Consider the following 24730-nt stretch of genomic DNA (forward strand, 5'->3'; position numbering starts at 1 on the left):
TAATTTCTTTTTTTTTTCAGCATGCAAGACCTTACTAAACAAAAAGTCGGATGGTGTGAAGGTAAGTTTTCTGACCCCCCATGAGGGTTTTATTGACTCTACTGTTTCTGTCTGACTTACTTCCTTCTGTTGTCTCCCTTTTGGTCTGTCACCCTAACTACTCTCTAATATCATGTTTCTTCAATATAACAGTTGGAAAAGCAGAATGTCCTTTAAGTTGGATTACCTTTGTGCTTTGGTGCTCCTTTGTTAATTGTTAATTTGTTAAGGTCTATTAAAAGTGATAAGATATTTGGTGCCTCAGGGTAAAAGGATTGTAAAGATTAAATACTCACTTGAACATGTTTATGTGCTAGAAGTTAAAGGTGGGGCGCAGATTAATACACATTTTCTATTTGAAGATGTAAACATAAGGGACATAATTTAGATGCTGTTTGTTTTATTTACCACCAGCTTGTTCTCTGATTCACAGCGATTCGAGCAACCTTCATGTCCTGGTGCTCATTTTGTTTTGATCGACGGTCAGCGTCAATGCATGCAGTGAAGCGCCATGATCAACAAGGGCCAAAACAAAATCCCCATTACATACAGTAACTAAAACAATAACAAAATAACCCCCAATACATTCTACAAATAAACTGCACGACCAATGATTTAAATCTTTCAAGACTTTCCTTTTTTTTAGCATCCCCTTGTGTCATCTTTGTTCCTGTGTAAGCTTGTGCAGCTGTTTTGTTTTTCTCTCTTTCTGGGATCAATTTGGCAGCTTCACTTTTTTACTATTTTGATTAGTTCCTTGTTTCCCGATGACCCCTTATTTTTTTTTTTTTCCTCCTCCTCTCCATTGCTGTCTGTCAGAAAAGGAAGTCCAGCTCGAGTGTTTGTTTGATGGTGAGATCGGCTCTGTCGTTTTCGTTCATTTTTCATTCTTTGTCTCCCTTTATAAGCCTCCGGCCTCCCCTCCCCTTCGTCTGTTTTATTTTTATTTATTTTTTTGCTTTGGGGCAGAGATGCTTGAGGCGTCGTCTATGACAGTTGTCGTCTTGTCCGATTTCTGTTGGATTTCCAAACTTCATCCAACATCCCTGCATCCCCTTCAGCCATGAGCGCCACCAAAACCATTTCAGCTCCTGACAGATCACACACACACACACACACACACACACACTCAACCTCTTCCAGTTATCTTCTTCCACTCTCTGACCCGTCTGCGTATGGATAAGATCAGACATTTTGACTTACCTGCCAACATCCCTGACCATCAGCTGAGCGAGGGGCATTTGAATCACCCTAAAACATCAATACACAATCATTTTCCCTGTCTCAACTTTTTACATATTTATTGTACCCTCATTATTTTTCATTTGAGTGACCTCTTTTTTTTTCTCCCCTTCTTCCTGTAAATATAACAGCTGTCTTGGTCACCTGCAGATAATCACCACTGTTGAATTAGAGACAGTTCAGGCATGACAGACTGAGGATATCAGCACTGATGTGTGTAAAATAATTCAGTAAAAGTGTGTGATATTTTAAGCATTTCTTTAGGAATTTGCATTTGAATGCATTTTACAATAAAAATGATACTTATACTCTTTGTCACTTGCTAAAAAAAACAAACAGTAGGGCTGGATATCTGGTATAATACATGATACCATTTAGATACGTTACTTTCAGAAATATCAACATGTTTTTTTATTTTCTACAAAACCCTTTTTTCATTTAGCGAAAGAAACCACACCTCTCAAATGTTACATATTCTCTAAACTCAAACATCTGTACACGAACTTCTCCTAGTTAAAATTGTCTAAAATTAGCAATATTATGAAAGAAAGAATAAATAGCAAAGAGTAAAAATATGACCTGACATTTGATGATTCAGCCAGTACCAGAAGAAGTACTGAGGTCTGATACTCGGCCGTAATAAACTGTTTCAGTTAGTAAACAAACACACTGTTCTGAACATTTCAAGCCTAGTAAACATCCTTTTTGTGGCTGCAGGGAAACAAGATCAACTCAGACAGATCTTGTGATGTACAGAAAAGCAGGCAGTTTGAATCCTTGGATTTGGGGAAATTTGTGCAAAGGAAATGAATTATCTGCTTTTTTTTTTTTCTAAATAAGTGTTCATCGAACACTGTGCCCCAGTTATTTCAACAGCACTGAAATTGTACTGAATAGTTATCATGTATGAATGTGTCACTTGGTAAGAAAATATTTGTAGTCCCAACAGTCCTCAGATAACCTTTCCTGAGCCAATAAATAGTATAAAAGATGAGAACTAGATCTAGAAATAGATAACTAATCTACTTCTAACTAATAGGAGACTTCCAGTAGTTTCTTCATAATGCTGATGTTCACAATAAACAATAGTGGAAACTGTAAGTGAGTCTACATATTTAGACTTCTTAAAGGTTCCTGAAGGCCACAAAGGAGCAAAGTCTGTCCTAAAACAACAGTCAAGTGCCCAAATGAACAGACATTTTTCTTGCTGTAATCGTTCCTGCTGTTCACATTGACCATTAGAAGATCCCTTCATAATGTACTTTCAACGGGGGACAAAATCCACAGCCCTACTTCTGTGCAAAAGCGTATTTAAGTTTATTTGAAGCCTATATGAGGCTTCAGCTGTCCAAATTAGTCAAATCAAGTCGACATCTTTCAACGTTATTGTCTTGTGGTGCCAAATTTCCTCTTTGTTATGATCCTTCCACTGCAGCTGTAAAGGAAAACAGTGTCTGTCACTAAACAGACTGTAGCTGTGGAAGATGTCCACTTTACTTGACTAATCTCATATTATCTTCAGATAAACTTTTAAATACATTTTTGCTCAAAACGAGGGTTGTGTATTTTTGCCCCTGTCATTTACATTGTAAGCACATTTGAGACTTAATGGTCAGTACAGGAGGAATTATTGCAGCGAGCAAAATGTTCATTTGGGCGCCTGACTGTTGTTTTAAGAATTACTTGAAAAATTGTGAACCTATCCTTTAAGTTAAAAAGTCTGGTGTTAATTCACCTTCATTTTTCTACCAGCCCAGTGAAAGATGGGAAAACTTGTTGCTCTCAGCATCACACATTAGTCTGTCTGTAGGAGATGTACCTGGTGGGCTGGGGAGACTGCCAGAACACTTTTTAAAGTCACACTGGGGCATTGACTCATCTCAAGAGTCGTAGGGAAACAGCTGAAAACCTCCCAGCACTTTGCCCTCAACCTTTTATTGACGTAATCCATTCCTTCACACCTCTTAACTCACTTGTGGGAATACTGATGTGCACTCAAGAAGCGTCTCTTTCTGCTCCCCCTCCAGTTAGCCTGAGGCCGAAGGGAGAGTCGGGGTCAAGCTTTGTTTTCCTCTTCACATCACATGCTCCATCTCTAATCTTTAGCTATATTTATATACCTCTGTTCTGCAGCTGAACCACTATTCCAGCTCACAGGTTTCAACAAATGGACCAAAACATAAATCATAAGTGGTTAAGTGGTTAAACATGAAACCATTAATACATAATAGACCATTTATTGCAATTACTGAGTGCATATGGTAGTTTTAGTTTAGTTTCTCATACAGTATTTGATACATTACAGAAATCACCACAAAGAAATCCTTTAAATATACTTTAAATTCATGACTGTGTGCCATTATATCAGTTGTTTTCTTGCATGTGTAGCTAATCTGATTGGCACTTAACACATTTCTCAATTTAATTGAAACTTATACTATATATAAACAATGCAAGTTCTCCAAGGTACACCACTTTACTTACAGAAAGAAATGTTCCATTTTGTTAAACTATATTGTCTGTTTAGGGATAGGACTGTTAAAATATAATGCAAATGTTGCTGAAAATGTTTATATCAGTTTATAGAACAGCCTTGTAATCACACTTTGCTTAAAAATTGAAACTTCTCCTTTTCTTTTGCAAAGTTTCTTTCCAGATCTTTGTTTGGTTTTTGCTCAAGGTCAACCCTCGGATTGACCTCGAGACTTTAGAAGAATCGAGACTTTAGTTAAAATTCAGTCAAAGTGATGAACAAGCTCTGAAGTAAATGGACTTCCATCTGACTTTGCATGAGCTTAAAGTGGGAAATAACAACATGCAGTAAATACCTCCATGCATACACACACAGTCTTATTTTCCACAATTAAAGAAAAACCTTTCATCAAGGCCTTTCACTGCATGCACAGACCTGGACTGGTAACCATTATTATAAACTTAATTTCTGACTCGGTCACACATACAATATTTTGGCTGTGTTGCTGCCAGAAATGGGCTGCCAATCGCTGATGCTTGTTTTAGATACAAACTTGTGATTTCTCTTTTTTTATCCCAGCAGATGTTGATTTACATATTTGTTAAAGTGCTGGGAAAATACTTAAAATCCAGTCTGGAAATATGTTCGTTGTTTTAAAATGCATGTGCTGACTAACTGTTCTGTATTTTTTACTCTTTTTAATGTTGTGCAATGTCTGCAAAAGTTGTAGACGTTTATTATTACAGGCAAACACCGGGACACTAGACTCAATACACAGCTTTATAGTAGAAATAAAAGTTAGTAAGTAAGGAAAATTAGTATATTCACATTGTTGTTGTGTTCTGTTATGGATTAAAAAGATTATTTGAAGTCAGGTGCGTAACAGATATACAGGAGAATAAAACAACAACAACAACAACAACAACAACAACTGCCCCTTAAAATGCAGAGGCAGCAAGGTGTAGATGATGCATACGGATAGTCAGATAAATCTGTTTAGCAGCGAACTCCTGCACTTTAAATCCTGATGTAGAATATCTCTATTGGCCGTGTAATGGCTCTATTCTTGTTTTCCACCTAAGATTCCCATACAGTAGTTGATGATTTAGACCCAGTGGGAGCAGCGGGAGTCATTCTGTGTTGTGTTTCTTTGCCCCAGTCGCAGGGAAACAACAGTAAAAACAGTGTAGTAAGCAGCAGCAGCACCAAAGACAGCAGCATGTCATCTTCAGCACCAATGGTACATCATCTCTATTTGGTTTCATTGTTTCCATCTTTTTTAATGTTTAGTTCTGTCTCCTCCTCATCTTTTTGTCACACCCCTTTATTAAGTGAAATCCTTTCTTTTCTGTGATTTGTCCTCTCTCGTCCTTCCATCCGCTGCCTCTTTGCTTCTGTTTTTAAACACAAACTGTGATGTTGGCGGTGGATTTGACGACTTTAAAATTGAACGACTGCTTTGTGCTTTGGAGTGCGTCTCCTGGCTTGTGTTTTACCCAGACCTCCTGTGGACACACTCATATATATATATATATATATATATATATATATATATATATATATATATATATATATATATATATATATATATATATATATATATATTTATTTACACTGACAGGTAGACAAATGACTTTCATTTTGTGGCACGACAGCAGACACTTCAATCAAGTTCTGCTCAGCCGCAACCTGGTGACTCTTTTGTGTGTTCGACTGTGTCACCTGAGCTTTGTTGATGGTTCGCCTTTGAAGTTCGACAGGGTTATTGCGTTTTCGTGGAAAGCAGAGCTCGAAAACGCAAAGGATGAAACCTCTACTACATCAAAAAGAGCCTTTTGCAAATTGCTCTTCAATATGTGAAATGCAAATGTTGAGGACTTCTGGGTAAAACAGGAGCTGGAGTAATAGAGAGATCATAATTGTGTGAGGATGCAGCCCCTCTGTGTTCATATATGTAATGGGATTGAACCATATATTAAAAAACAATAGGGCCCAGATTTGACATATGGCAGCCAAACCCCTCGTCTCACCAGCCCATCGTGTCACATCCCTGTGGCTCCGTCCAGAGATTGATACGCTGTTGAAACAGTGCAAATGAAAAACTGTAGAAATGACAATCTGTAAAGGTAGGAGGATAAAATCAGGATCGATTGAGATTATTAAGATCTTTAAATCAAAACGATGGTGTTACAGCCACAGCATGTTGGGGTAAAACCAAACTTTACTAAGCCTTTACTAGTCAGCCTCTCAGTAGAACGTATTGACTCGTATTCCAATAACCAGTAATTAGTTTAATTAACTTGCTTCCAGGGCTGCAACTAACGATTATTTTCAGTATCAATCTGCTGATTATTCTCAATTGATTGTTTAGTCAGTGAAATGCAAAAAAAATTGTGAAAAAATTGCATTCACAGTTTCTCAGAGCTTGGATTTATCTGACTAACAGTCCAAAACCTTTTAGATGTTCAATTTACTATCATATATGACAAAGAAAAACAGCAAATCGTCACATTTAAGAAGCTAAACTGAAGAATGTTCTGTATTTTTAGCTTGAAAAAATGACTGAAAAAATAAATCAATCATCAAAATAGTTGCAGTGAAGTGGACCCTACATGGACTTACAAGGACATAATCCACCAAGATTTGTTTATATGTGTGTTGGGAATGAAATGCTGGGATAGGGGACTCCTGGCATGTTTACTCACTCCCTTTAAAGAGGTGGAAGTATAACCATGGTAACAGCAGCACCATTTTGTGTTAAAGCGGATGTTACGATGGCGCCATGGTTTTGGTTTGGCAGTTTGAGTGTGAGAATTAACAGCCACAGAGGTGCGCAGCCAAAAGAGAAGCTTACTGGTTTTATTAATCCCACGACTCCCACAATAGATAATCAACTAATCGTTGCAGCTCTACTTGCTTCTAACATTTTTATTTTGCTGGCACTGTGAGCTATGGCAGCATATATGCAATAATCCACCATCCATACATCACATAAGTTACTCCAGTAACAATAAACAGAAGTATCATAATAATACAATTCTCTGCCATATGTGATAATACAATAAGCACTTAAAATTACCCATAATCCCATGTGTCATTGAAGGGGCTGCATGTTCTATGGTTGTAGTTAGTGGATGTTGGGTCCCGTGCTGATGGAGATCAGAAGAACCTGAGCGTGTGACTGACTGAACGAGTACACTGTGGGTTTGCTTTCCAAACAACGCAGTACTTGGAGCTCTTGAATTGCTTTGTGCTGAATGTTTCTGTGGCAGGGTCAAGGTTGAGGATGAGGAGACGCACAGACATTCAGTCACCGCGCATAATCACGCCATGTGCAGTAGGACGGAAGGTTGCGATGGGAGACGTTTGCATGGTCATCACTTCCAAACCTTTAGACGACTCATGATGCTCTCTGAAACACCTGTGTAGTTCTCAAAACATTAAGTGTCCCTTTGTCAAGTCAAATGTTCAAGGAATGAGAAGACACTAAAATAGTTTCCACATACTAACTCAATGTATTACTGGTTCATTTGAAGATATTTATAAATCTCAATTCTGAGTGAAAGCTACAAGAAATGCACATAATGTTGTGAGAAAATGGAATTTGAAACAGTGTTTATTCAGCAACTGAGCCAAAGTTAACCAGGAGAAACTGGGATAATCTATGTAGCATTGAGCTGCACATCTGATATGATATGGCAGAACTGGTTCTATGGAGCCAAAACATTGGTGTTAAATTAGGGCGTTTTAAATACTTCTGTGATTATTTAATGCTTAGAGAAATAATGCAGCAAAATAACGGTTATTTTCTTAATTAGTCGATTAGTCGTTTGGTCCATAAAATGTCAGAAAATGGTGAAAAATGTCTCACAAAGTGTCACAACCTAAAATGTCCCGACCAACAGTCAACAACCCAAAGATGTTCAATTTATTATCACAGAAGATTAAAGAAATTGGAAAATATTCACATTTAATAACTCCGAATGAGAGAATCTTAGTATTTTTTCATTAAAAATGACTCAAACTGATTAATCGATTACCAAAATAGTTAGCAATTATCTTCCGTCTAACAACTAATCGATTGCAGCTCTACAATATATTGGACCTTTCAGAAAGGTACCACTTGGATTTTTACCTCAAACTGGTAAACACAGTAACATCTATATGACATGAACATAGAATATCACCAGCACTCACACTTATATGCACATTTAGTACAATCACAAACCCTCCTCCTCAGTCAAGACCCTGGTAGGTAATCATGTGTTTACGGCTGTTTTCATGCATTTGAGGCTCTATAAAATGATACTTGAGGCCACGATGGTCTTTGCCACTTGAAACATGGGCTTGGTGAGCACAGATTGACTTGACGTCTCCAGTCATCTATCTAATCACGCTGATCCTCCACAGCCTCTCTACTGCGGCTTCTGTGCTTCGTTTTGGTGTGCACACATGTGTCTGTTTTGTACGTGTTCAGTCATGGAATATGTTGGTATTCCCTGACATCTTCCCTGGTTGCCCCCGACCCCCTCCCCCCCACCCACCCATCCCCTCCCCGCATGGTAAAGTGTCTCCTACCTCCCCCCAGGAAGCCCAGACAACTGTTGTACACAACCCAGCTGACGGCACCAAGGTAAGCCGCTCCTTCTCCCACCACTAGCCACCAGCCACCACTAACACCTGCAGGTCACTCGTGGAGGAGTTTCTCTAAATAAACTCTGTCAAAACAGCTGTAACGATTCTCTACGCTTCATTGTGCACCTAATGTGAGCTGGCTTCTGTCAGTATATTTCATCATTTCACTCTCTGATCACCGAAAGGGATTCACAGCTTGTAGTGAAGGTAGCTGACATTTTAACCAGTGTAAAGGTGCACCAGCGTGGACCCTGGAGTGTGCCATGGGAATAATTATACAGTAGACTTCTGCAGCTGATAAATTTTAAAAAGCTATTAGAAATGGATTAATTAAATTTGAATTTTCATGGTGTATTACTAAACCTAATGTAAAAATGATAACAAAAAGAGATTTAAAATGGTCAATTAATAATTGTTTCATTATTCTGTCTTTAAATGATTAATAATATTTTAAAAGCAGGAACTCAGACACACAAAACTGGCTCTTTAGGTTAATTTAATGTCTAGGTGGCTTTCTGCTTACAGTATACGTCTTCTAGAAATGCTGTTAGAAATGCTGTAAATGTTAAAGCAAAGGTCAAACAAATAAAATGTGAATTAGATAACACGAATAAATACAATAACAAAAATTATATTTAAAATAGAAAAATTTTCCAATTCCATTTTAAATATCAGTCATGTTTTTACAATATAAAGACAGAATAAGGAAATAGACATAATTAATTATATGTTTCCACTTTATTAATACATAATCTGTTGGGTTTTTTATTGATAGTGCAAGATAAGTGAAGTGAACATGAAGACGTATATGACACAGGACAAAACAAGAAGGAGAAGCAACAGAACAAGACAAAAAAAGAAAAAGATAAATGAATAAAAAGAATATTTGGCTTAAAACTTTTAGATTTTCTTATTGTGCTGTGTAGGTGTTTTTGTGTGTGTGGGTGGGTGTTGTGTGCGAATCGATAAAGAGGAGAGAGAGAGCAAAATTCACCATTAACGCATAATCTAAATGCACATTTTAAAAAAATGTAATACCCTTTTTTCACATTTATCAGTGCACCTTGTTTTATAATAAAATATTGTAAAAGTCTACAATTATTCCTGTTGTCCACCCCAGAATTGATACACAATCACAGCTCATTTCAAATGTACACAAAAGAGAAAATCCTACACGAACCTTTTGTAACAGCAGCACATTCACACTGGTAAACTTTAACTTCAAATATGTCTTTGAGACTTTTTTTTAGTAAAATAGGAGCCAACTGCCACGCTGCTTGCACTGTCACTGTCAGTGTGCGAGCTTGCAAAATACTAGTATCACTAAATATTGACACAATTTTCTTTACATTGACACTTTTCTCACTAACATGCACTCACGCACTCCTTCCTCACACACCTCGTTCGCACACATAATGGTTTGTTTTTATGTGTGTGGCCGTCTGCGCTTCCCCTCACTGCTGTCCTGGCTGGTTTGTGCTCCTGGGAGGGAGTTGTCCACCCGTCCATCTGTCCGTCAGGTTGTATTTGTGTCCGTATGGGCGAATTGTCCAAAAGCCTCCCAACCCCTTGCCTTCACTTACACATTAAAAATGACTTGTTTTGCTATTTCTCTTTTTCCCCCCGTTATCCATCTTCTTCTTCTCTTTGCACCCGTTCCTCTTTCCATCTCTCTTTTGTCCCCAACCTTTTCTTTTTGGCAGGGCTCCACAGAGAGCTGCAATAACACAGAAGAGGAGGAGATGAAAGGTAGGAAAGGTACTTGTCCAACTTTCACCTACTCTGCATGCTTCCTTCTGTTCACTTTATCGCGTCCAAGTATTTTGTCGCTCCGTTGAACTCAAGATCAGGTAGAGAAATATTACAATACCTGATATTTCTTCCCTTATGTTTGAGGTAATACATGTCTTCTGGGTAGAGGTTTCAGTCAGGAGTGAGTTTTGTTGCTAGATGACAGATGTCTTGAGTGTTACAGGAAAGACAAATGTGGTGTAAACGCTTGGATATAAACACAGTGTGTGTATGAGGTGACAGATAAAAGGCTGCCATCTTGAAGAACATGTTTCTGCTGTTTACATCTCATGTACAAACTGGTAACACGGTGGTGGTGTAGGGGTTATTGAGAGAGTCTCGTAACCGAACAGCAGGTTGCAGCAGCTTTGTCCATTCTGTTAAACTGCTCTGGAGAAAGACGCCAAACCTCTGCTTTCTACTCACTCATTGTACATCGCTTTGGATGTCTTATATTATCTTCCTTTTCCAAGAATGGTATGTAAATATTTAGGCTGGAGCTTTTCCCACCTAAAAATGTGTGTGTTTGTGGTTCTGTCAGATCAGAGCTGGGTGATGATTCAGTTTGATCTTTAATTATTCTCAAAGAAATCAAAATTCAGTTGATAACATTCTGCAAGTTGTAATTATATGATGAAAACAAACAACAAACATTGTTTCAAATATAGGTTTTGTCAACATAGTTTATTAAATTTGAGGTTATTTTATAAGTTGAAAAGTAGGTTTGAAACTGTTGGAAAAAGTCAATTTGATTGAGAAACGTTTTGATAATTGATTAATATTAGTCATTTTATTAAGAAAATTGCAAAATACTAATTGGTTCCAGTTTTAAACAGTTTTTAGAGTTCTTTGATAGTACATTGAAAACCTTTGGGCTTTTGAGTATTAGACAAAAGGAGACATTTGAAGATTTCAACTTCGGCTCTGGGAAAATGTAATGGGCTTTTTTTCCCTCTTTCTATTTATTTTAACCACACCATTAATTGAGAAATAATCTGCAGCTTAATCGAAAATAGTCAGTTTGAGCTCTAGTGAAAATACATCGGAGATATGTTTCTCAGCTTGTTGTGGAGTTGTTGTCTTTCCTTCAGTGTCCAGAAAAATCAATTAAAGCATCTTTAAGGACCTTTGTAGCGCTCTATCCAGCAAGCAGACCTGTGTTAAAGGCCCTTTTCTGTTAACACCACTATGTGTAAAAAAAACAAAAACAAAAAAACAACCTGACTTTGTTCAAATCAAAAAAGGCACTGAGGCAGAGAGCAATCAAGCTGCAGTGACCTCCTTCCTCCACAGATCCGACCCAGAGACACAAAGACGAATGAGCTGAAAACAACCGATTTTCACTCCCTTCAAATGTTTTCATCAGGATTGTCTCATTTTTCTACAAACAAAAACTTTAGCTGTAATTGCATAAACAATCTAGACATACCAGCTTTAAGTAGGAGGTGAAAACTAGAGGATCTGTGGGAGAAACTATGCAGAAAGTATAGCAGCTGGTTATAGTCATGCTGGTTTTACAGTATTTACATAAAAATCTGAAAAGGCTCAAATACAGGATCCCTTAAATTCTATCCCACGTGGGTACCTGAGCCTCATTTTGTGTGTTGGGTGTGCGTGAGTGTGTACATGCTGGCATCACATGACACTTAAGCCTTTAATTAGTCATCTTCAGTCCAGGGATGAACCTTTTTAAGGGTTACAGGTGAATGAACTAGGCCAGAACTACCTGCAGCTTACCAGAGAAAAGCTAATCCACTTACTTAAGGAAGCTTTCCGTGGGTTTACTAGTACTCGATCTTATAGTGGATCATCGCTGACATGCAATCGAGAGGATGTTGTTCCTGCTCTTTCTTCCATTGACGTCTGACGTTCAATGCACTTATTGTAAGTCGCTGTGGTCGTAAGCAAAATGAATGTTATGTAATTTATCTCGTCTACTCTGAAACACAATCACAGACACACTGCTAGGAAGCTTCAGCTCTTTCATTTACATAAATCAGAGTGAAGTTCTCCTCTAATATGAAGGTCAGCATAGGAAAGGTCTCTAAGATGAGGCACATGTTAAAGTGACAGAAGAGAGAGTGACTGTAAACCAACAATTGTGCAGCTTACAAGTTTCTGATCTCTGTGTGACCTTGATGCTTAAAAGGTTACTCGCTTAGGAGCACAAGTCACCTGAGAGGTTTGGTTGGCGGCTTGTCCAGCTTATTTTGTACTTTTTGGCGTCCGCCTCAGCTTCCTTTGATTATCTGTGTGTGTGTATAGTAGTTGGTTTCTACCAGAGTCTGTTTTCTACATCACTGTCCTGTTTCAGTGTGCCTTATTTTGTGCGTTATCATAAGAGATTTACAATAGTAAATTGTAATATTTACAATAGTAGACTGTGAAGTTTTTAACCTGATTAGTCGATGGGTGGAAAATTATTTTATTTAACAATTATTTTAACCAATTAATCATTTTAGTCATCTATGAAGAATGTAAATGTATGAAAATGTCAAGTATTTACTGGTTCCAGCTTGTCAAATGTGAAGATTTGCTGCTTGTCTTTGTTTTTATGTGATTATATATGAAATACTTTTGGATTTTGGTCGGACAAAACAAGCAATTTTAAGATGTCACCTTGGGTTCTGGGAACCTGTGATGGCCATTTTAAAGACAAATGCAAAAAGTTGTGCCTGCACACTGACTCCAAGCTGTAAGATTCATTCAAATAGACAAAGTTTCGATTTGAATCTGTCTTTTGACCTGATGAAGATACAACTTGAATCAAAACACTGTCTATTTGAAGACATGTTCTAGCTTGGACTCTGTGCAGGTGCTGTTTTTTTTAATTCATGCTGCCTTTTGAATAACCTTGCACACACTTAATGTGCAGATAACTTTACAGACTAAATCCATTATTTGAAAAAATATTGATTTGTTAACTCGTGAGTTCCTACCAGAATGTAGAAACATACATTAAGGCTCTGTGTCAGTGTGCCTCTGTTTATATGTGTGTTTGTCTTGTGATGTGGGTAGTCGCTGCCTGTGAGTCTACTAGTACAGACAGTGTGGCATTAAGCCAGTGCAGCACCGCTGAGGAACAGACCGAGACTCCGTCTCCTTGCTGCCCGCCACCCACCTGTAAGTCAGCAGCAATTCACCTCATCAAACTCTCAGCTCTGACCTTTGTGTTCCCTCCTCTTTCATCCCAACATCAGCAGCAACTGCAGCCTAGTTTGAATATAATTTTTTGCCATATATCTTTTATTGGAAACCGGTATTATACAAATGTCAAATACAAAGTACAAATCTGTGCTCCAAAATTTTTTCTCCCCTTGTTTTGGTGAGTTAAACCCAAGAAATAAAACACCTTCCTCCGACCCCCCAACCATCCCAAACTCACAGAAGGAGACAGAAAAGAAAACGCACACATACAAAAAACTAAACAAAATGAATAACACACACACAAAAAGTAAATAAAATGAAATAAAATAGGGAGGGAAGTACAATAAAAAGGATGTTCAAGGTGCTTACTTCAAAGAATGGATGCATTGAGAGTCAGTTTGGGTCCAGAGAGGTATGAGTGTTTACATATGAGATAACAGGCTGCCATCTTTTGTAGAAATCGGCAGTTGAACCTCTTCAGGAATATTTCATCATTTCTAACAACAGAAAAAACATTAAATAACTCAGCCAGGTTGTAGCAGAAGGTGGATTTTGGCTTTCCCACTGTAACAGAATACGTCTTTGGGCTATGAGGCAAAAACAACAACATCAGAAACTTTCTTTGTGAGACTGGCTGGTATAAGGGTTACTCCAAAGATGGGGCAGGGTTCTAGTTTAATATTGAGGGCTTCACCTAACATAATAAAGATACAAGACCAGAAAATCACTTATACCTGGAAACAACTTCTAAGCCTAACTTTTGTAAAATGACCTTAAAGTGAATTAAACTTAGACGGGCTCATGAAGGTGTAGAGTTGATCCTGATTAGTGCCTCTTCCCACCATTCGTCTGTCACCTCAAGCTCAAGCTCCTTTTCCCAGTTACCCCTAACCCCCTCAAGAGAGGCCCCACCCGAGGATGATATGAGGTCATACAAATCTGAGATCATACCACGTGCCTTAGGGAGAGAAAGCACCTCAACGACAAGAGAACCCACTGGAAGCTTAGGGAAGGATGTAAAATATGTGCGAGCATAATTACGAGCTTGAAAATATCGGGACAAATGAGACTGGGGTAAATTATACTTAACGCTGAGATCATTAAAAGTGACAAATGAGCCCTCTAAATATAAATCTGAGAAACGAGCCAGGCCTCTTTCTGTCCACAGAGTGAAAGCTGTATCTAAATTAGAGGGAGGAAACAAGTGGTTATTACAAATGGGGCTGCATGGGGTGGGGGCAGAAAGTTTGAAATATTGCCTGAATTGTTTCCAAATTTTCAAAGAAGAGAGTACAACTAGATATCAAATGTATTTGTGATGACAAGAAGTCGCCAGAGATGATGGGCGGGAAGAATTGTCCTCCATTATACGCCAGTCAAGGTTGCCAGGCATGAATTTTTTGAAGATTAGCCGCCCAATAATAAAATAAAAGTTTAGGCAACGCCCGGCCCGGCTGTTGGGTCGTTATCGGTCCAAATAAACCTTTAAATTGTTTTGTCTAGCATTCGAATAAATTATTTTGGTAGCTGCGTTCAGAGAGGCGGTGACTTCCGCAGTCATGCTTTCCTGGAATTTTCCAGCTCAATGATGAATGTTTCCAACATGAGAGGAGAAGGCGCGGACACCACCTTGCTAGCTTCGCCTCCGGAGGCGAGAGAAGTCTGTTGTGATTTACTCGTTCTCATGCAAATTCAACTTACTAACAGTTGCACTGAGGATAGACTTAAAAGATAGACATAATTAACAAAAGTTACCAAAGTTATACAGGAATATACCACATGTCTTTCCACTACATCATTCAACTGGAAGTGTCTAGTTTGAAAATTAACACACATTGTGGTGTTAATGGATCCACATAAATAAAAATGTGGATCATTTCTTTTCCACTCTTCCCACCAACGTCTCTAAACTGGTTCTCCTCTGTCCTCCTGTGCTGCCATCTACTGGCTCTCAGGCCCGACTGCAGGTTGCTGCTCCCCCTTCATATGAGTTTAATCCCCTGCAATCACTGCTTGATTTATTTGTTCAGAATAAATTATGTTACATGCCATGTAAATAGTTGCATACATGGCTTAACAGCTTCACTAACACTTACTTTATTTTACTGGAATGTAACTGCCTGCAGCTGGTCCTGTGCAGGATGCTGCTTGCAGCCCCAGTGTCCCTGTAGCTCAGACCAGTCCAGCTCTGAGCCCCTGTCCTGAACCAGAGTCCGCTCTGTCGGCCCCCGCAGGCAGCAGCTGCAACCTGCAGCAGAGTAAGTGCCAGGCAGGTTGTGCAAAGGCTCTGAAAGCAGTGTTCATACTGTCTGTTCTGACTTTCTGTGCCACTTGTTGGCAGAAAGTTGTAGCACTTGAGGAAATAAACTGACCTTTTTGGTCTTTGTTTGTTTGTTTTGAAGACGTTATGAACACAGCATTACATGCATGTGTAGAGGATTTGCTAGCTCGCTGGGTCAGCAGCTGCATGTTAGTTAAAGATAGTATATAGTATAGTAAATAGTAATAATATTTATAGCATATCATTATCCATAAAGCCTGGTGTGTGTGTGGTCATCTCTCCTCAGTATGAACTGATGTTCATTCAGAGAGTGCATGCAGTTTGTGCTTTTCTGGTCTGCTGTACTTCAAGTTTCTTGACTTTTATGCCCCACTCTCTTAATTCTGCTGTATTTGAATTTAAAAATTGCAGTGGATTTTATTGGTGTGGGTTTGTGTGCACAGTGAAAGGTTTTTGGACTTATATCAGTCTTCGTAGTTGAAGTTTGTGTTAAAGTTCTCTGTAAGAGATGTTTCAGGTTTCAGAGGCAGATGGTCTCTTGAATGTCACAGCATTAAATACTCTTGATGCTGTGTGTAATATGGAGAGTGGACAGCGTGGTGTGTTTTGTACAGGGTAACTTCAAATGCCACAGTGATTATTGCCAGAGGCGGTGCCCATGTGGTGAACTTACTTCAAATGTCAGAGGTTTAAGGCTTGTAAGGGAGAGCAGGGAGTGGGTTGTGCATGTTCAATCTCCAAGTGATATCTGACTGTCTTTGACCTCCTCTGGTTGTCTTCTTCCTCCCCTCCCCTCTTTCTTCCCATCTCTCTGGTTTCAGCTCGTAAACAGGAGATAATAAAGATGACAGAGCAATTGATTGAAGCCATCAACAATGGAGATTTTGAGGCTTACACGTAAGTTTGCATATGCAGAAAACATCTGGGCTTAATGCACACCTTGATCTCACTCAAGCTTTGAAAGTCATGTTTCTGCATCTCTTATCTGCAGGATATGTTCTTTTTTATAAGCAAAGGTTTTATTTATGATGCGTTTTCCTCTGACAGGAGAATCTGTGACCCGGGCCTGACTTCTTTTGAGCCAGAGGCTCTCGGAAACCTGGTGGAGGGCATGGACTTTCACAAGTTCTACTTTGAGAACTGTAAGTTGCTCAGTTTTGTGCAGATTTGTAAGTCTTGCATCAGTTTAATGCTTCATTGTTACAGTTTAATCTGCAGGCTCACTGCAGCAGGCCTGTTAACAAGAGTTTTATTTGAAATAACCATTTTGTGATTATTTATTAATGTACAAGAAATGTACAATGTGAAATCTGCAGTAAACTACATGGGATTGTTGGGCAAATGCAGCCTCTTCCAAAGCCTAAATGACCAAACTTGATAATAGTTTTGTAAAGCAAAACTGTGGTTTGAGTGTGCAGACTTATCTTCCTACGAGAATTATGTGAAATTATTGGTGAAACATAATCTCCTCCTTCCAGATAAAGCTGGACTCTCAAACATCATCCCTGTAGAAACCTGTGGTATACATTTATCAGACTGGCAGGGATAATAAATATCAGTATCACTCCTTTTACCTACATATTTTGGAACATACAATAAATTCACTCATATATCAAACAAGTAGTTCCTTCTACTGTTTCAGACTGCCAACATGTGTTGTCTCGGGTAGCTGTAATATGCTAAATACTCTCAAATTTGGCTACTTAGCTTCACACTGACACCTGACAAGTCCACTTACAAACTGCTGATCTACATATTTTCATCTCCGCAGTGCTGAGTAAAAACAGCAAGCCAGTGCACACCACCATCCTCAACCCCCATGTACATCTGATCGGCGAGGACGCTGCCTGCATCGCCTACATCCGCCTGACGCAGTACATGGACACCCAGGGCCGGCCGCGCTCCTGCCAGTCGGAGGAGACACGCGTGTGGCATCGCCGTGATGCCAAATGGCTCAATGTGCACTTCCACTGCTCAGGAGCACCGGCTGCACCCCTGCAGTGAACTGAGAACCCAGGCTCAGGTAAACTCACTGAACCGCACTATTATGACCGTCTGAAGGCTGCAGTAACAGTTTTATGCTGCATGTAAGGATTATGATCAAAGGTTGTTTGGATCTTCTGAAGGTTTTTACTGTGCAACAAATTCTTTTAAAAGCTACAATATGCAGCTTGTAGCCTTGAGGCAGCAAAATTTTATTAGTCTCCCCCCTCAGCTGGGAAAGACCCCGCCGCAGAACTCATCCTGATGAGTTAGTCTACCTTGAAACTGAGGCAACAAGCATCTGTCAAGTTTATAGGAGGCACTGATAAAACATACAGTGATTGTTGGTAATCTGTAGTGAAAAGACAAACTTCCCACAGATATGATAAATTATGTTTTTATTAGCTTCATTTGAAATCTAATTTGAAGGAAATGGAGGGAGTTATGCTTTTAAAAGACAAACTCATACAGGTGGTTACCTACTTTTACTGTATGTATGTAGTAGAACTTTTTGAGAAATATGCTGATTGTCTTTCTGTCTGAGATGAGAAGATTGACACCATTTTTATTCTGTGGGTTAATTATGGAGCTCGAGTCAGGACTAGGTTAGCGTAGCTTAGCATAAAGACTGGGGTTGGGGGGCGGGGTATGGTTCTGGTTCTGGCCCTGGTGGAAAAAAATAAGTCTACCAGCACCTTTTAAAGAAACAAACAGAAACAATTTGTGATTTTAGGGGCCTGGTTACATGGTGTAACCATTTCTTGCCCAGTGCCGAATCTGGCCACCTCACTGTGACTAAAAGACTGTGGGAAGTCGCTGCTCCTGCTTGCTGTTTGCCAAGATATAGTTAAAGCATGTGACTCCTCCATGAACCATAAATTGTTTTCTCATCTCCATTCATGTTCGAATTAAACAAACCGGTTACACAGTGTTAGTTTTTGAGCTTTAAGGTGCTGATACATGTTGGGGGGGTTTTGGACTTTGGACAGAGCCAGGCTGGCCATTTCTTAATGCTAAGCTAGGCTAACAACATCTTGACAAATGACTCCACACAGACATGAAAATGGTATTGATCTTCTCATCTCACTCTCAGAAAAAGAGTAAGAAGGATTGTTTCCAAAATGCCAGAATAATACTTTGATGAGGGAAAAAGCTTGAGTAATGCAGCATTAAATCCACCCAAATGACAAGCTTAGGTTTCATCTGGTGAGGTTTTGAGCTCCGACTCTCAGATTTCTGCCAAAGGAGGTGAAAGGAATTAATTTGTGGTGGTGACAGCAATGAAAAATGACATTTTACATTAGTGTCACCAATTCAGTATCTGACCAAATGTGAAATATGGTCACAATCTCCTCTTCTGTTTCTGAGTTACAGTGTTTAATAATGGCCAGAAAAGTATTTTTGCAGAACATTATAATGTCACTGTGAAGTTGACCTTTGACCTTTTTCGATATAAAATGCCATCACTTCATTATTTTATCCTAGTAGACATTTGTGTGAAACTGTCATAATTAGTGTATGAATTCTTTAGTTATGGCCAAAGACAGTGACCTTTGACCAACGAAATCAGTTCATCCTTGAGTCCAAGTGGACGTTTGTGCCAAAATTGAAGAAATTCCCTCAAGGCGTTCCTGAGATATTGCGTTCATGAGAATGGGACAGACGGACAACCCGAAAACATATCGCCTCTGGCTGTGGCTCTCGCCGGCGTGCAGACATAAAAGTGGGACGATTCTCAGGACACCTCTGAAGTTCATGGTGCATCTTTTTTTCTATGATTTATAAGCAGATTTATGGATGTTTATTTGTGGACATCGAATACCACTATATATTATCCTCAGAAAGTGTAAGTCACACTGACACAGAGTTTTGATGCTTGGATGCTGAGGGTTTTTAAGTACCGTTAACTGCGCTTAACTTTAGCTTCAACTGCTGACCGTGTTGATAATCCGCCTGTTCTGGATAATCCAGACATCACTCTGAACAGTTTTCATCAGCAGAAAGTAGTTCCATAGAAAACTGTTGACAGTAAAGTAAAGGGCACATTGTTTATTGAAAGACACATTGCTGTTAAATTGTTTAAATGTCATTTATGCAAGTTTTGAGTTACAAAATGAATTTCACCTCCGGCAGAAATCTCTCAGGCAGATATTTCAAAACATGTTAAATGCCAAGTGAGGAAATATTTCTTGTTATTTGTAATTTGGGTGAACTGACCCCTTAAACGGGAACCTATTACACTCTGAGGTATCAAATAATGAGGTAAATGTATGTAGAAATAATCCCTGTGAGCAAAAAGCTTCAGACTGCTGTGAACGCTCAGTTTCCAAGGTTTTTTTCATCAGCTGAAACAGGAGACAGGAGCTAAAACTGCCTGTTAGAGACAGAGGCTGAGCTGAGGGGCTGCGTAAAGGGCCAGTGTAAAATAAACAAGGAGTCAGAATCATGCAAAGTTACGCTAGTGGAGTCCAAAAATAAAAAATATTAGAGCTGGAAATTAGCATCATAGGTCCCCTTTAAAGACAATTTGCACTCTAACTGTTGCGTTCTTCTTTCCTCAGCTTTGCCTGAACTCTAAAGCTGTTTGGAGCATTTATTCTCCGTGGTCGGATTGGTGCCTGGATCTGGGCTGGGAAGAGGTGGCTTGGAAAGTTGTAAAAAAAAAAAAAAAAAAGAAAAGAAAAAGAAAAAACACAAAAGTGGGGGGAAAAAAAGTATCATTACGATATAGAAAAAAAACAAACAAACAAAAATATTTTAAAAGCTTGACTGAATGACCGACCACACCGACCAACACCAATCCAGTCCAACCCTAGCTAGATGATGTTGGGGCCCGGCAGCTCGTGATGTCAGTCCCTTCCTGCAGATGGTGCATGCTTCTGGTGGCGACACAGGGGTGATGCTGTCCTGGTCCTTTTCTCCCATGGCCTTTATTTCCCCCGTCTTTGTTTTGTCTGCTGTTTGGAAAAGTATTAACATGTAAAAAAAATAAATAAATATAAATATATATATATATATATACATATACATATATATAAAAACAGAAAAAGAAGTACACTTCACACACATAGTGAATAGGACTGGGACGGCAATTATAAAATCTCAAGAAAATGTGATTTTTTTTTGTTTTGTTTTGTTTTGAGAGAACAGCAGAACGTCTGCTTTAATAGAAGTATTGTTTGGATTATTATTAACAGATGTGGGTTTACAGGAAGGGGGAGCTACTAATAATGACTTAATATCAGAATTTAACACCCATTTTAAGTGTCGGGTTTGAAGATCTGTACACAATGTTTGAAAGGGGTTTAGGCGTTGCGATACGTTACTGAAGGGACCTTTATTTTTATTTTGTCTTTTTGTATTCTTATGTGTTATCAAGCTGTTGGTTTTTATCTTCTGGATGATGTATTTTGTGTTGGAAAACAGATCATTTTTAATCAAAAGAGGGATTTTATTTAAAAGATTTGTGTATAAATAGATATTTATATAGGAGAAAAGGGGATTTTCTTTCAGTGTGAAGGGAAGGGAGTTTTAAGCATGAGTGTGTGGGTGTTTTTTGCTTCTTTTTTTTTTTCCTGTTTGAGGTCCCTTGGTGTAAATACAAACACAAATATACTCACACACCATGCATGCACACATACACTCAACGTCCTTGTGCTGCTCCAGCCTTTAGGGTCGAGCCTCTCTTGAGCTTTATAGACAACATCCGGGCCAGCTCATCCTGAAGTTGCAGAAGGTCTCCATCTGTCTGCCCCCTGCAGTGTTCGGAGGCGAACACTAGAAGGCGTTATCGGTCAATGTCTAAAGCTCCTCACATCTCTGAACTACCTAACCCGAAAGCACGGACACACTCACGCCAAACTCTCTACTTCTGTTCTTCTGTTTTTGTGTAATTTTTTTGACGTGAAGCATGATTTGTTTGAACTATCTAATGGCCTGTACTGTTTTCTCGCACAGACACTTAAGACTCGATGCTGTTGTATTCGCTCTTCTGAGGGGAGTGAACCTTTTCTGCAACTTCAGGTTACGCTCGCCAAAACCCCCCCCCCCCCCCTCCGCCCTACTTCCATCATTCCTGCCTCTTATATCCTCTACGTCTGATACTCTTGTGACCTTCGCTAACCAGCCCCCCCTCCCCCCCAACATTACTGTCTTAGTAGCACCACACCGTGTGAAGATGACAAAGACGATGATGATGATAAAAAGTGATGATGTCACCCTTATGCCTGTCTCTTGTTCTGATTGTGTTCTTAAAAATATGTATATTGTCCGTCTTGGCTCGCTGTACTTCTGTATGAAGTCCCGGCACTGTAAAAAAGCATGTTAAAAAGGGAATGCAGTGGAGGAGAGGGACTGACTGCTGGCCAAGGATTGGACAAAAACAAAAACAAACAAACAAAAAAAAGGCATGATGGGAAGAGAAGAGGGCTACGTTGGCTCGCAGGCTGCGGGACCTTTGCTGATGGCAATCAATGGATTTGGTCCCTTTTGTCACAGTTTCTGTTGTAAACGTTGTAGTTGTTAGTGTTTTGATGTTGATATTTTTATCAGTTGTTTTAGCCAGAGCTGTAAAAAAAAAAAAAAAAAAAAAAAAAAAAAATAGGGATTGAAATTAATGGAGGCTGAAACAGCCGCAACCCTTTTTTTTTTTTTTTTTAAACTGTTATCCCCTTAAACACACACAGACTAACACAGACACCGAATGCTGAAATCTTGACACAAAAGTTTTGATGAATTATATTGGAATTCACAGCATCATATAAGCACATGAGATCAAATATTCTCCCTTTAAAAAAAAAGAGGACAAACATATCTCCTTGTCAGTGGTCAAACTGTTTTTTTGTTGTTGTTGTTGTTTTTTTCACAGTGTCGTAGAAACTTTGTGAGTGTGTGACTTTGTACCAGCTGGAGGGGGTTGAGGCTTGCCGTCTGTCCCGTCTTTCTGTGCTATGCTGCTCCATAGTGACTCATGCACTACTTGGGCTGTCGCCGGTGGTCGCCTAAAAAGCTGAAAGTCATGATGATGCTTCAAATCATCACATATCATGTCTGTACACCGAAACAGTCGAAAAAGATGGGGGGAAAAAAAAACAACAAACGCACATATTTGTGAATCATATGTGAGCCCAAACCTATTGTATCAACTGTGCTTAGGAGTGCTGTGACATATCGGACATGCCATGAAAACTGTGTCTCCTCCCTCCTCCACTTTTTTTGCACCATGACGACGATGCGTTGTTCAAACCAGTACTGAAACTATGTGATGTTTTTTTAATGGCTCTAAGTAGTTCTGTTTGTGCTGTGGGCGCTGGCCCAGTCGTCTGTTGATGCCACCAACCTGACAAGATGCTTTTCATCGTGTGTGCGTGTGTATGTGTGTGTGTGTGTACTTCCACACAGTCAAGGGAGAGTTTAGATGAAAGAGTACAATGCTGTTTGATTTACAGGTTATATCAAAAAACAAAAGGAGGGAAAGAAATGCAAAAATGTCAGTTTGCCAAAGTATTTGGACAGTTGATTGAATTTAAAATGTGCATTTTTATGGATTAATTTAAAGCCAAAACAACAGACATTTTGACATGTTAAAGCAGGAAAAGCACAGGTGTAAAGAAGAACATCAATAAAAGGTGCATCCCATTCAGTTTGACAGTTCCAGGGTTCTGGTATTACTCCATAGCTTGACTTTCTGGGCGTTTACATGGACTTGAGCCACTGATAGTTACACCTGGGCTTTTCCTGCTATGACAAGTCAAAATTTCTCAATTCTGAATCTCTTGAGTCTTAGGAATAGGCAGTTGGTGGTGAAGTGAGCCCACTCACACTTTTACCCTTTTTTATATAGTTGTAAAACAGTGATTCCCAACCTTTTTGCTTTGAAGCATATGTTTAAAATGATAACTGCGTCTAGTACACCCACCATCCACCCTGACCTTCATCCAGGCAGCTATTATGCTTGCCAATGCGACATAATTGAGAAACAACAATTTGGTTGTATGTGAAAGTGATTTTTAGGAGACAGGGTTGCATAATGAGGTAGTAACACCTCGTCACATGTCTTAATCATCAGTGGTGAGCAGTTCCACATATAAGTGATTTTCTGTACTCAGTTTGTTTAGTTTGGATAATACTGGAAGGCCTGAAGAGATAAAACTATCAAGAATCTTTTGAGAAAAGTCTGAAAAAAATTACAATTTGTGCAAAATACTATAGATAGATAGACTATAGATTTGGTTTTTTTCCTGTCTGGTTAATCATCTCGTAACACTTTGGATACTGCAGGTTGGGAACCACTGTTGTACAGCTAAACCATCACCATGCTTTTGAGTCTTACTAACATAAATTCAGGCTTATGTTTTTCCTCATGGATCTCAGTAATTTCAGTTGATAAGATGTTTTACTTGTGTGTAGAACTTTTAAAATCACTTTTCTGAACCTCCGTTGTTACCCATCTGTAACAGTTTCATACAACAGAACTTCTTAAAAACAACTAGAATATTTTCTCACCTATTGTCCTGTCTAGCCATGCAGATAGTTTGGCTTTCATTAACTTAGTTTTAAGATATTCATATCTGAGATTTCTGCCACATCTATACAATGGATTCACCTTTATTGTGTTAGTACAGCAGCAGAAATCAGATGATGTCTTAAAACTTGTTCACATAAAACTGAAAATATCTGCATGGTTAGATAGAACTGGAGGTTAGTGAGAAAATGTAAATGTAATTTGGGTGAACTGGCCCTTTTAAAAATAGCACAGTTCATATTTCCAGCTGTTTAACAATAGAAATGGTGGCAAACGAGAAATATTTTTGCACACTGCTGTTGTTAAAAGTCTGGAAGCTGAACACCAGTGGGTCCATGGTCTTACTGGGAAGTCCTGTAACTTCCTGCTGCAGCTGAAATGTCATTGAAATCCACTTGAAAGCTTTTTAACATTTACAGGGTATTTACTGACTTGCGAGTCTCACTTTTGTATACAGGATACGTGACCAAATAGAAACTTTACACTGAGTAATCTGTGGTTTATTGCACCAACTACCTACAGAATAATTCACAGTGGGTTTTGCTTCATATGAATCTTTGAAGTGCAAATTGTTTAAATACTTTGGCAGCAGCACCTGAATGAACTGAGCAGCAGA

General features: G+C 39.0%; 1 protein-coding gene and 1 long non-coding RNA gene across 11 annotated transcripts in view; one reads left to right on the forward strand and one right to left on the reverse strand.

Moving 5' to 3' along the window:
• The window catches only part of camk2g2 (calcium/calmodulin-dependent protein kinase (CaM kinase) II gamma 2), a 79477-nt gene extending 59241 nt beyond the window's left edge, over window positions 1–20236 (forward strand). Inside the window, exons 13-22 of one of the 10 annotated variants that reach the window (XM_042432565.1) lie at window positions 21–61; window positions 4914–4994; window positions 8343–8387; window positions 10093–10147; window positions 13199–13303; window positions 15454–15585; window positions 16430–16505; window positions 16656–16750; window positions 17380–17631; window positions 20153–20236. In XM_042432565.1, coding sequence (XP_042288499.1) covers window positions 21–61; window positions 4914–4994; window positions 8343–8387; window positions 10093–10147; window positions 13199–13303; window positions 15454–15585; window positions 16430–16505; window positions 16656–16750; window positions 17380–17612 — 863 coding nt within the window. In that variant the 3' untranslated portion in view covers window positions 17613–17631; window positions 20153–20236. The remainder of the gene's footprint in view (window positions 1–20; window positions 62–4913; window positions 4995–8342; window positions 8388–10092; window positions 10148–13198; window positions 13304–15453; window positions 15586–16429; window positions 16506–16655; window positions 16751–17379; window positions 17632–20152) is intronic. The other 9 variants (XM_042432566.1, XM_042432569.1, XM_042432567.1 and 6 more) reach the window with 9 other exon arrangements.
• On the reverse strand, window positions 13533–16423 carry LOC121911258. Its single transcript, XR_006099801.1, has 2 exons — window positions 16282–16423; window positions 13533–15575 (listed from the first exon to the last, which is right to left on the reverse strand). It is a non-coding gene; the product is annotated as an uncharacterized LOC121911258 (long non-coding RNA).
• Window positions 20237–24730: the final 4494 nt, after the last annotated feature.

Source organism: Thunnus maccoyii, chromosome 14, assembly GCF_910596095.1.
Source record: "Thunnus maccoyii chromosome 14, fThuMac1.1, whole genome shotgun sequence".
Lineage (NCBI taxonomy): Eukaryota > Metazoa > Chordata > Actinopteri > Scombriformes > Scombridae > Thunnus > Thunnus maccoyii.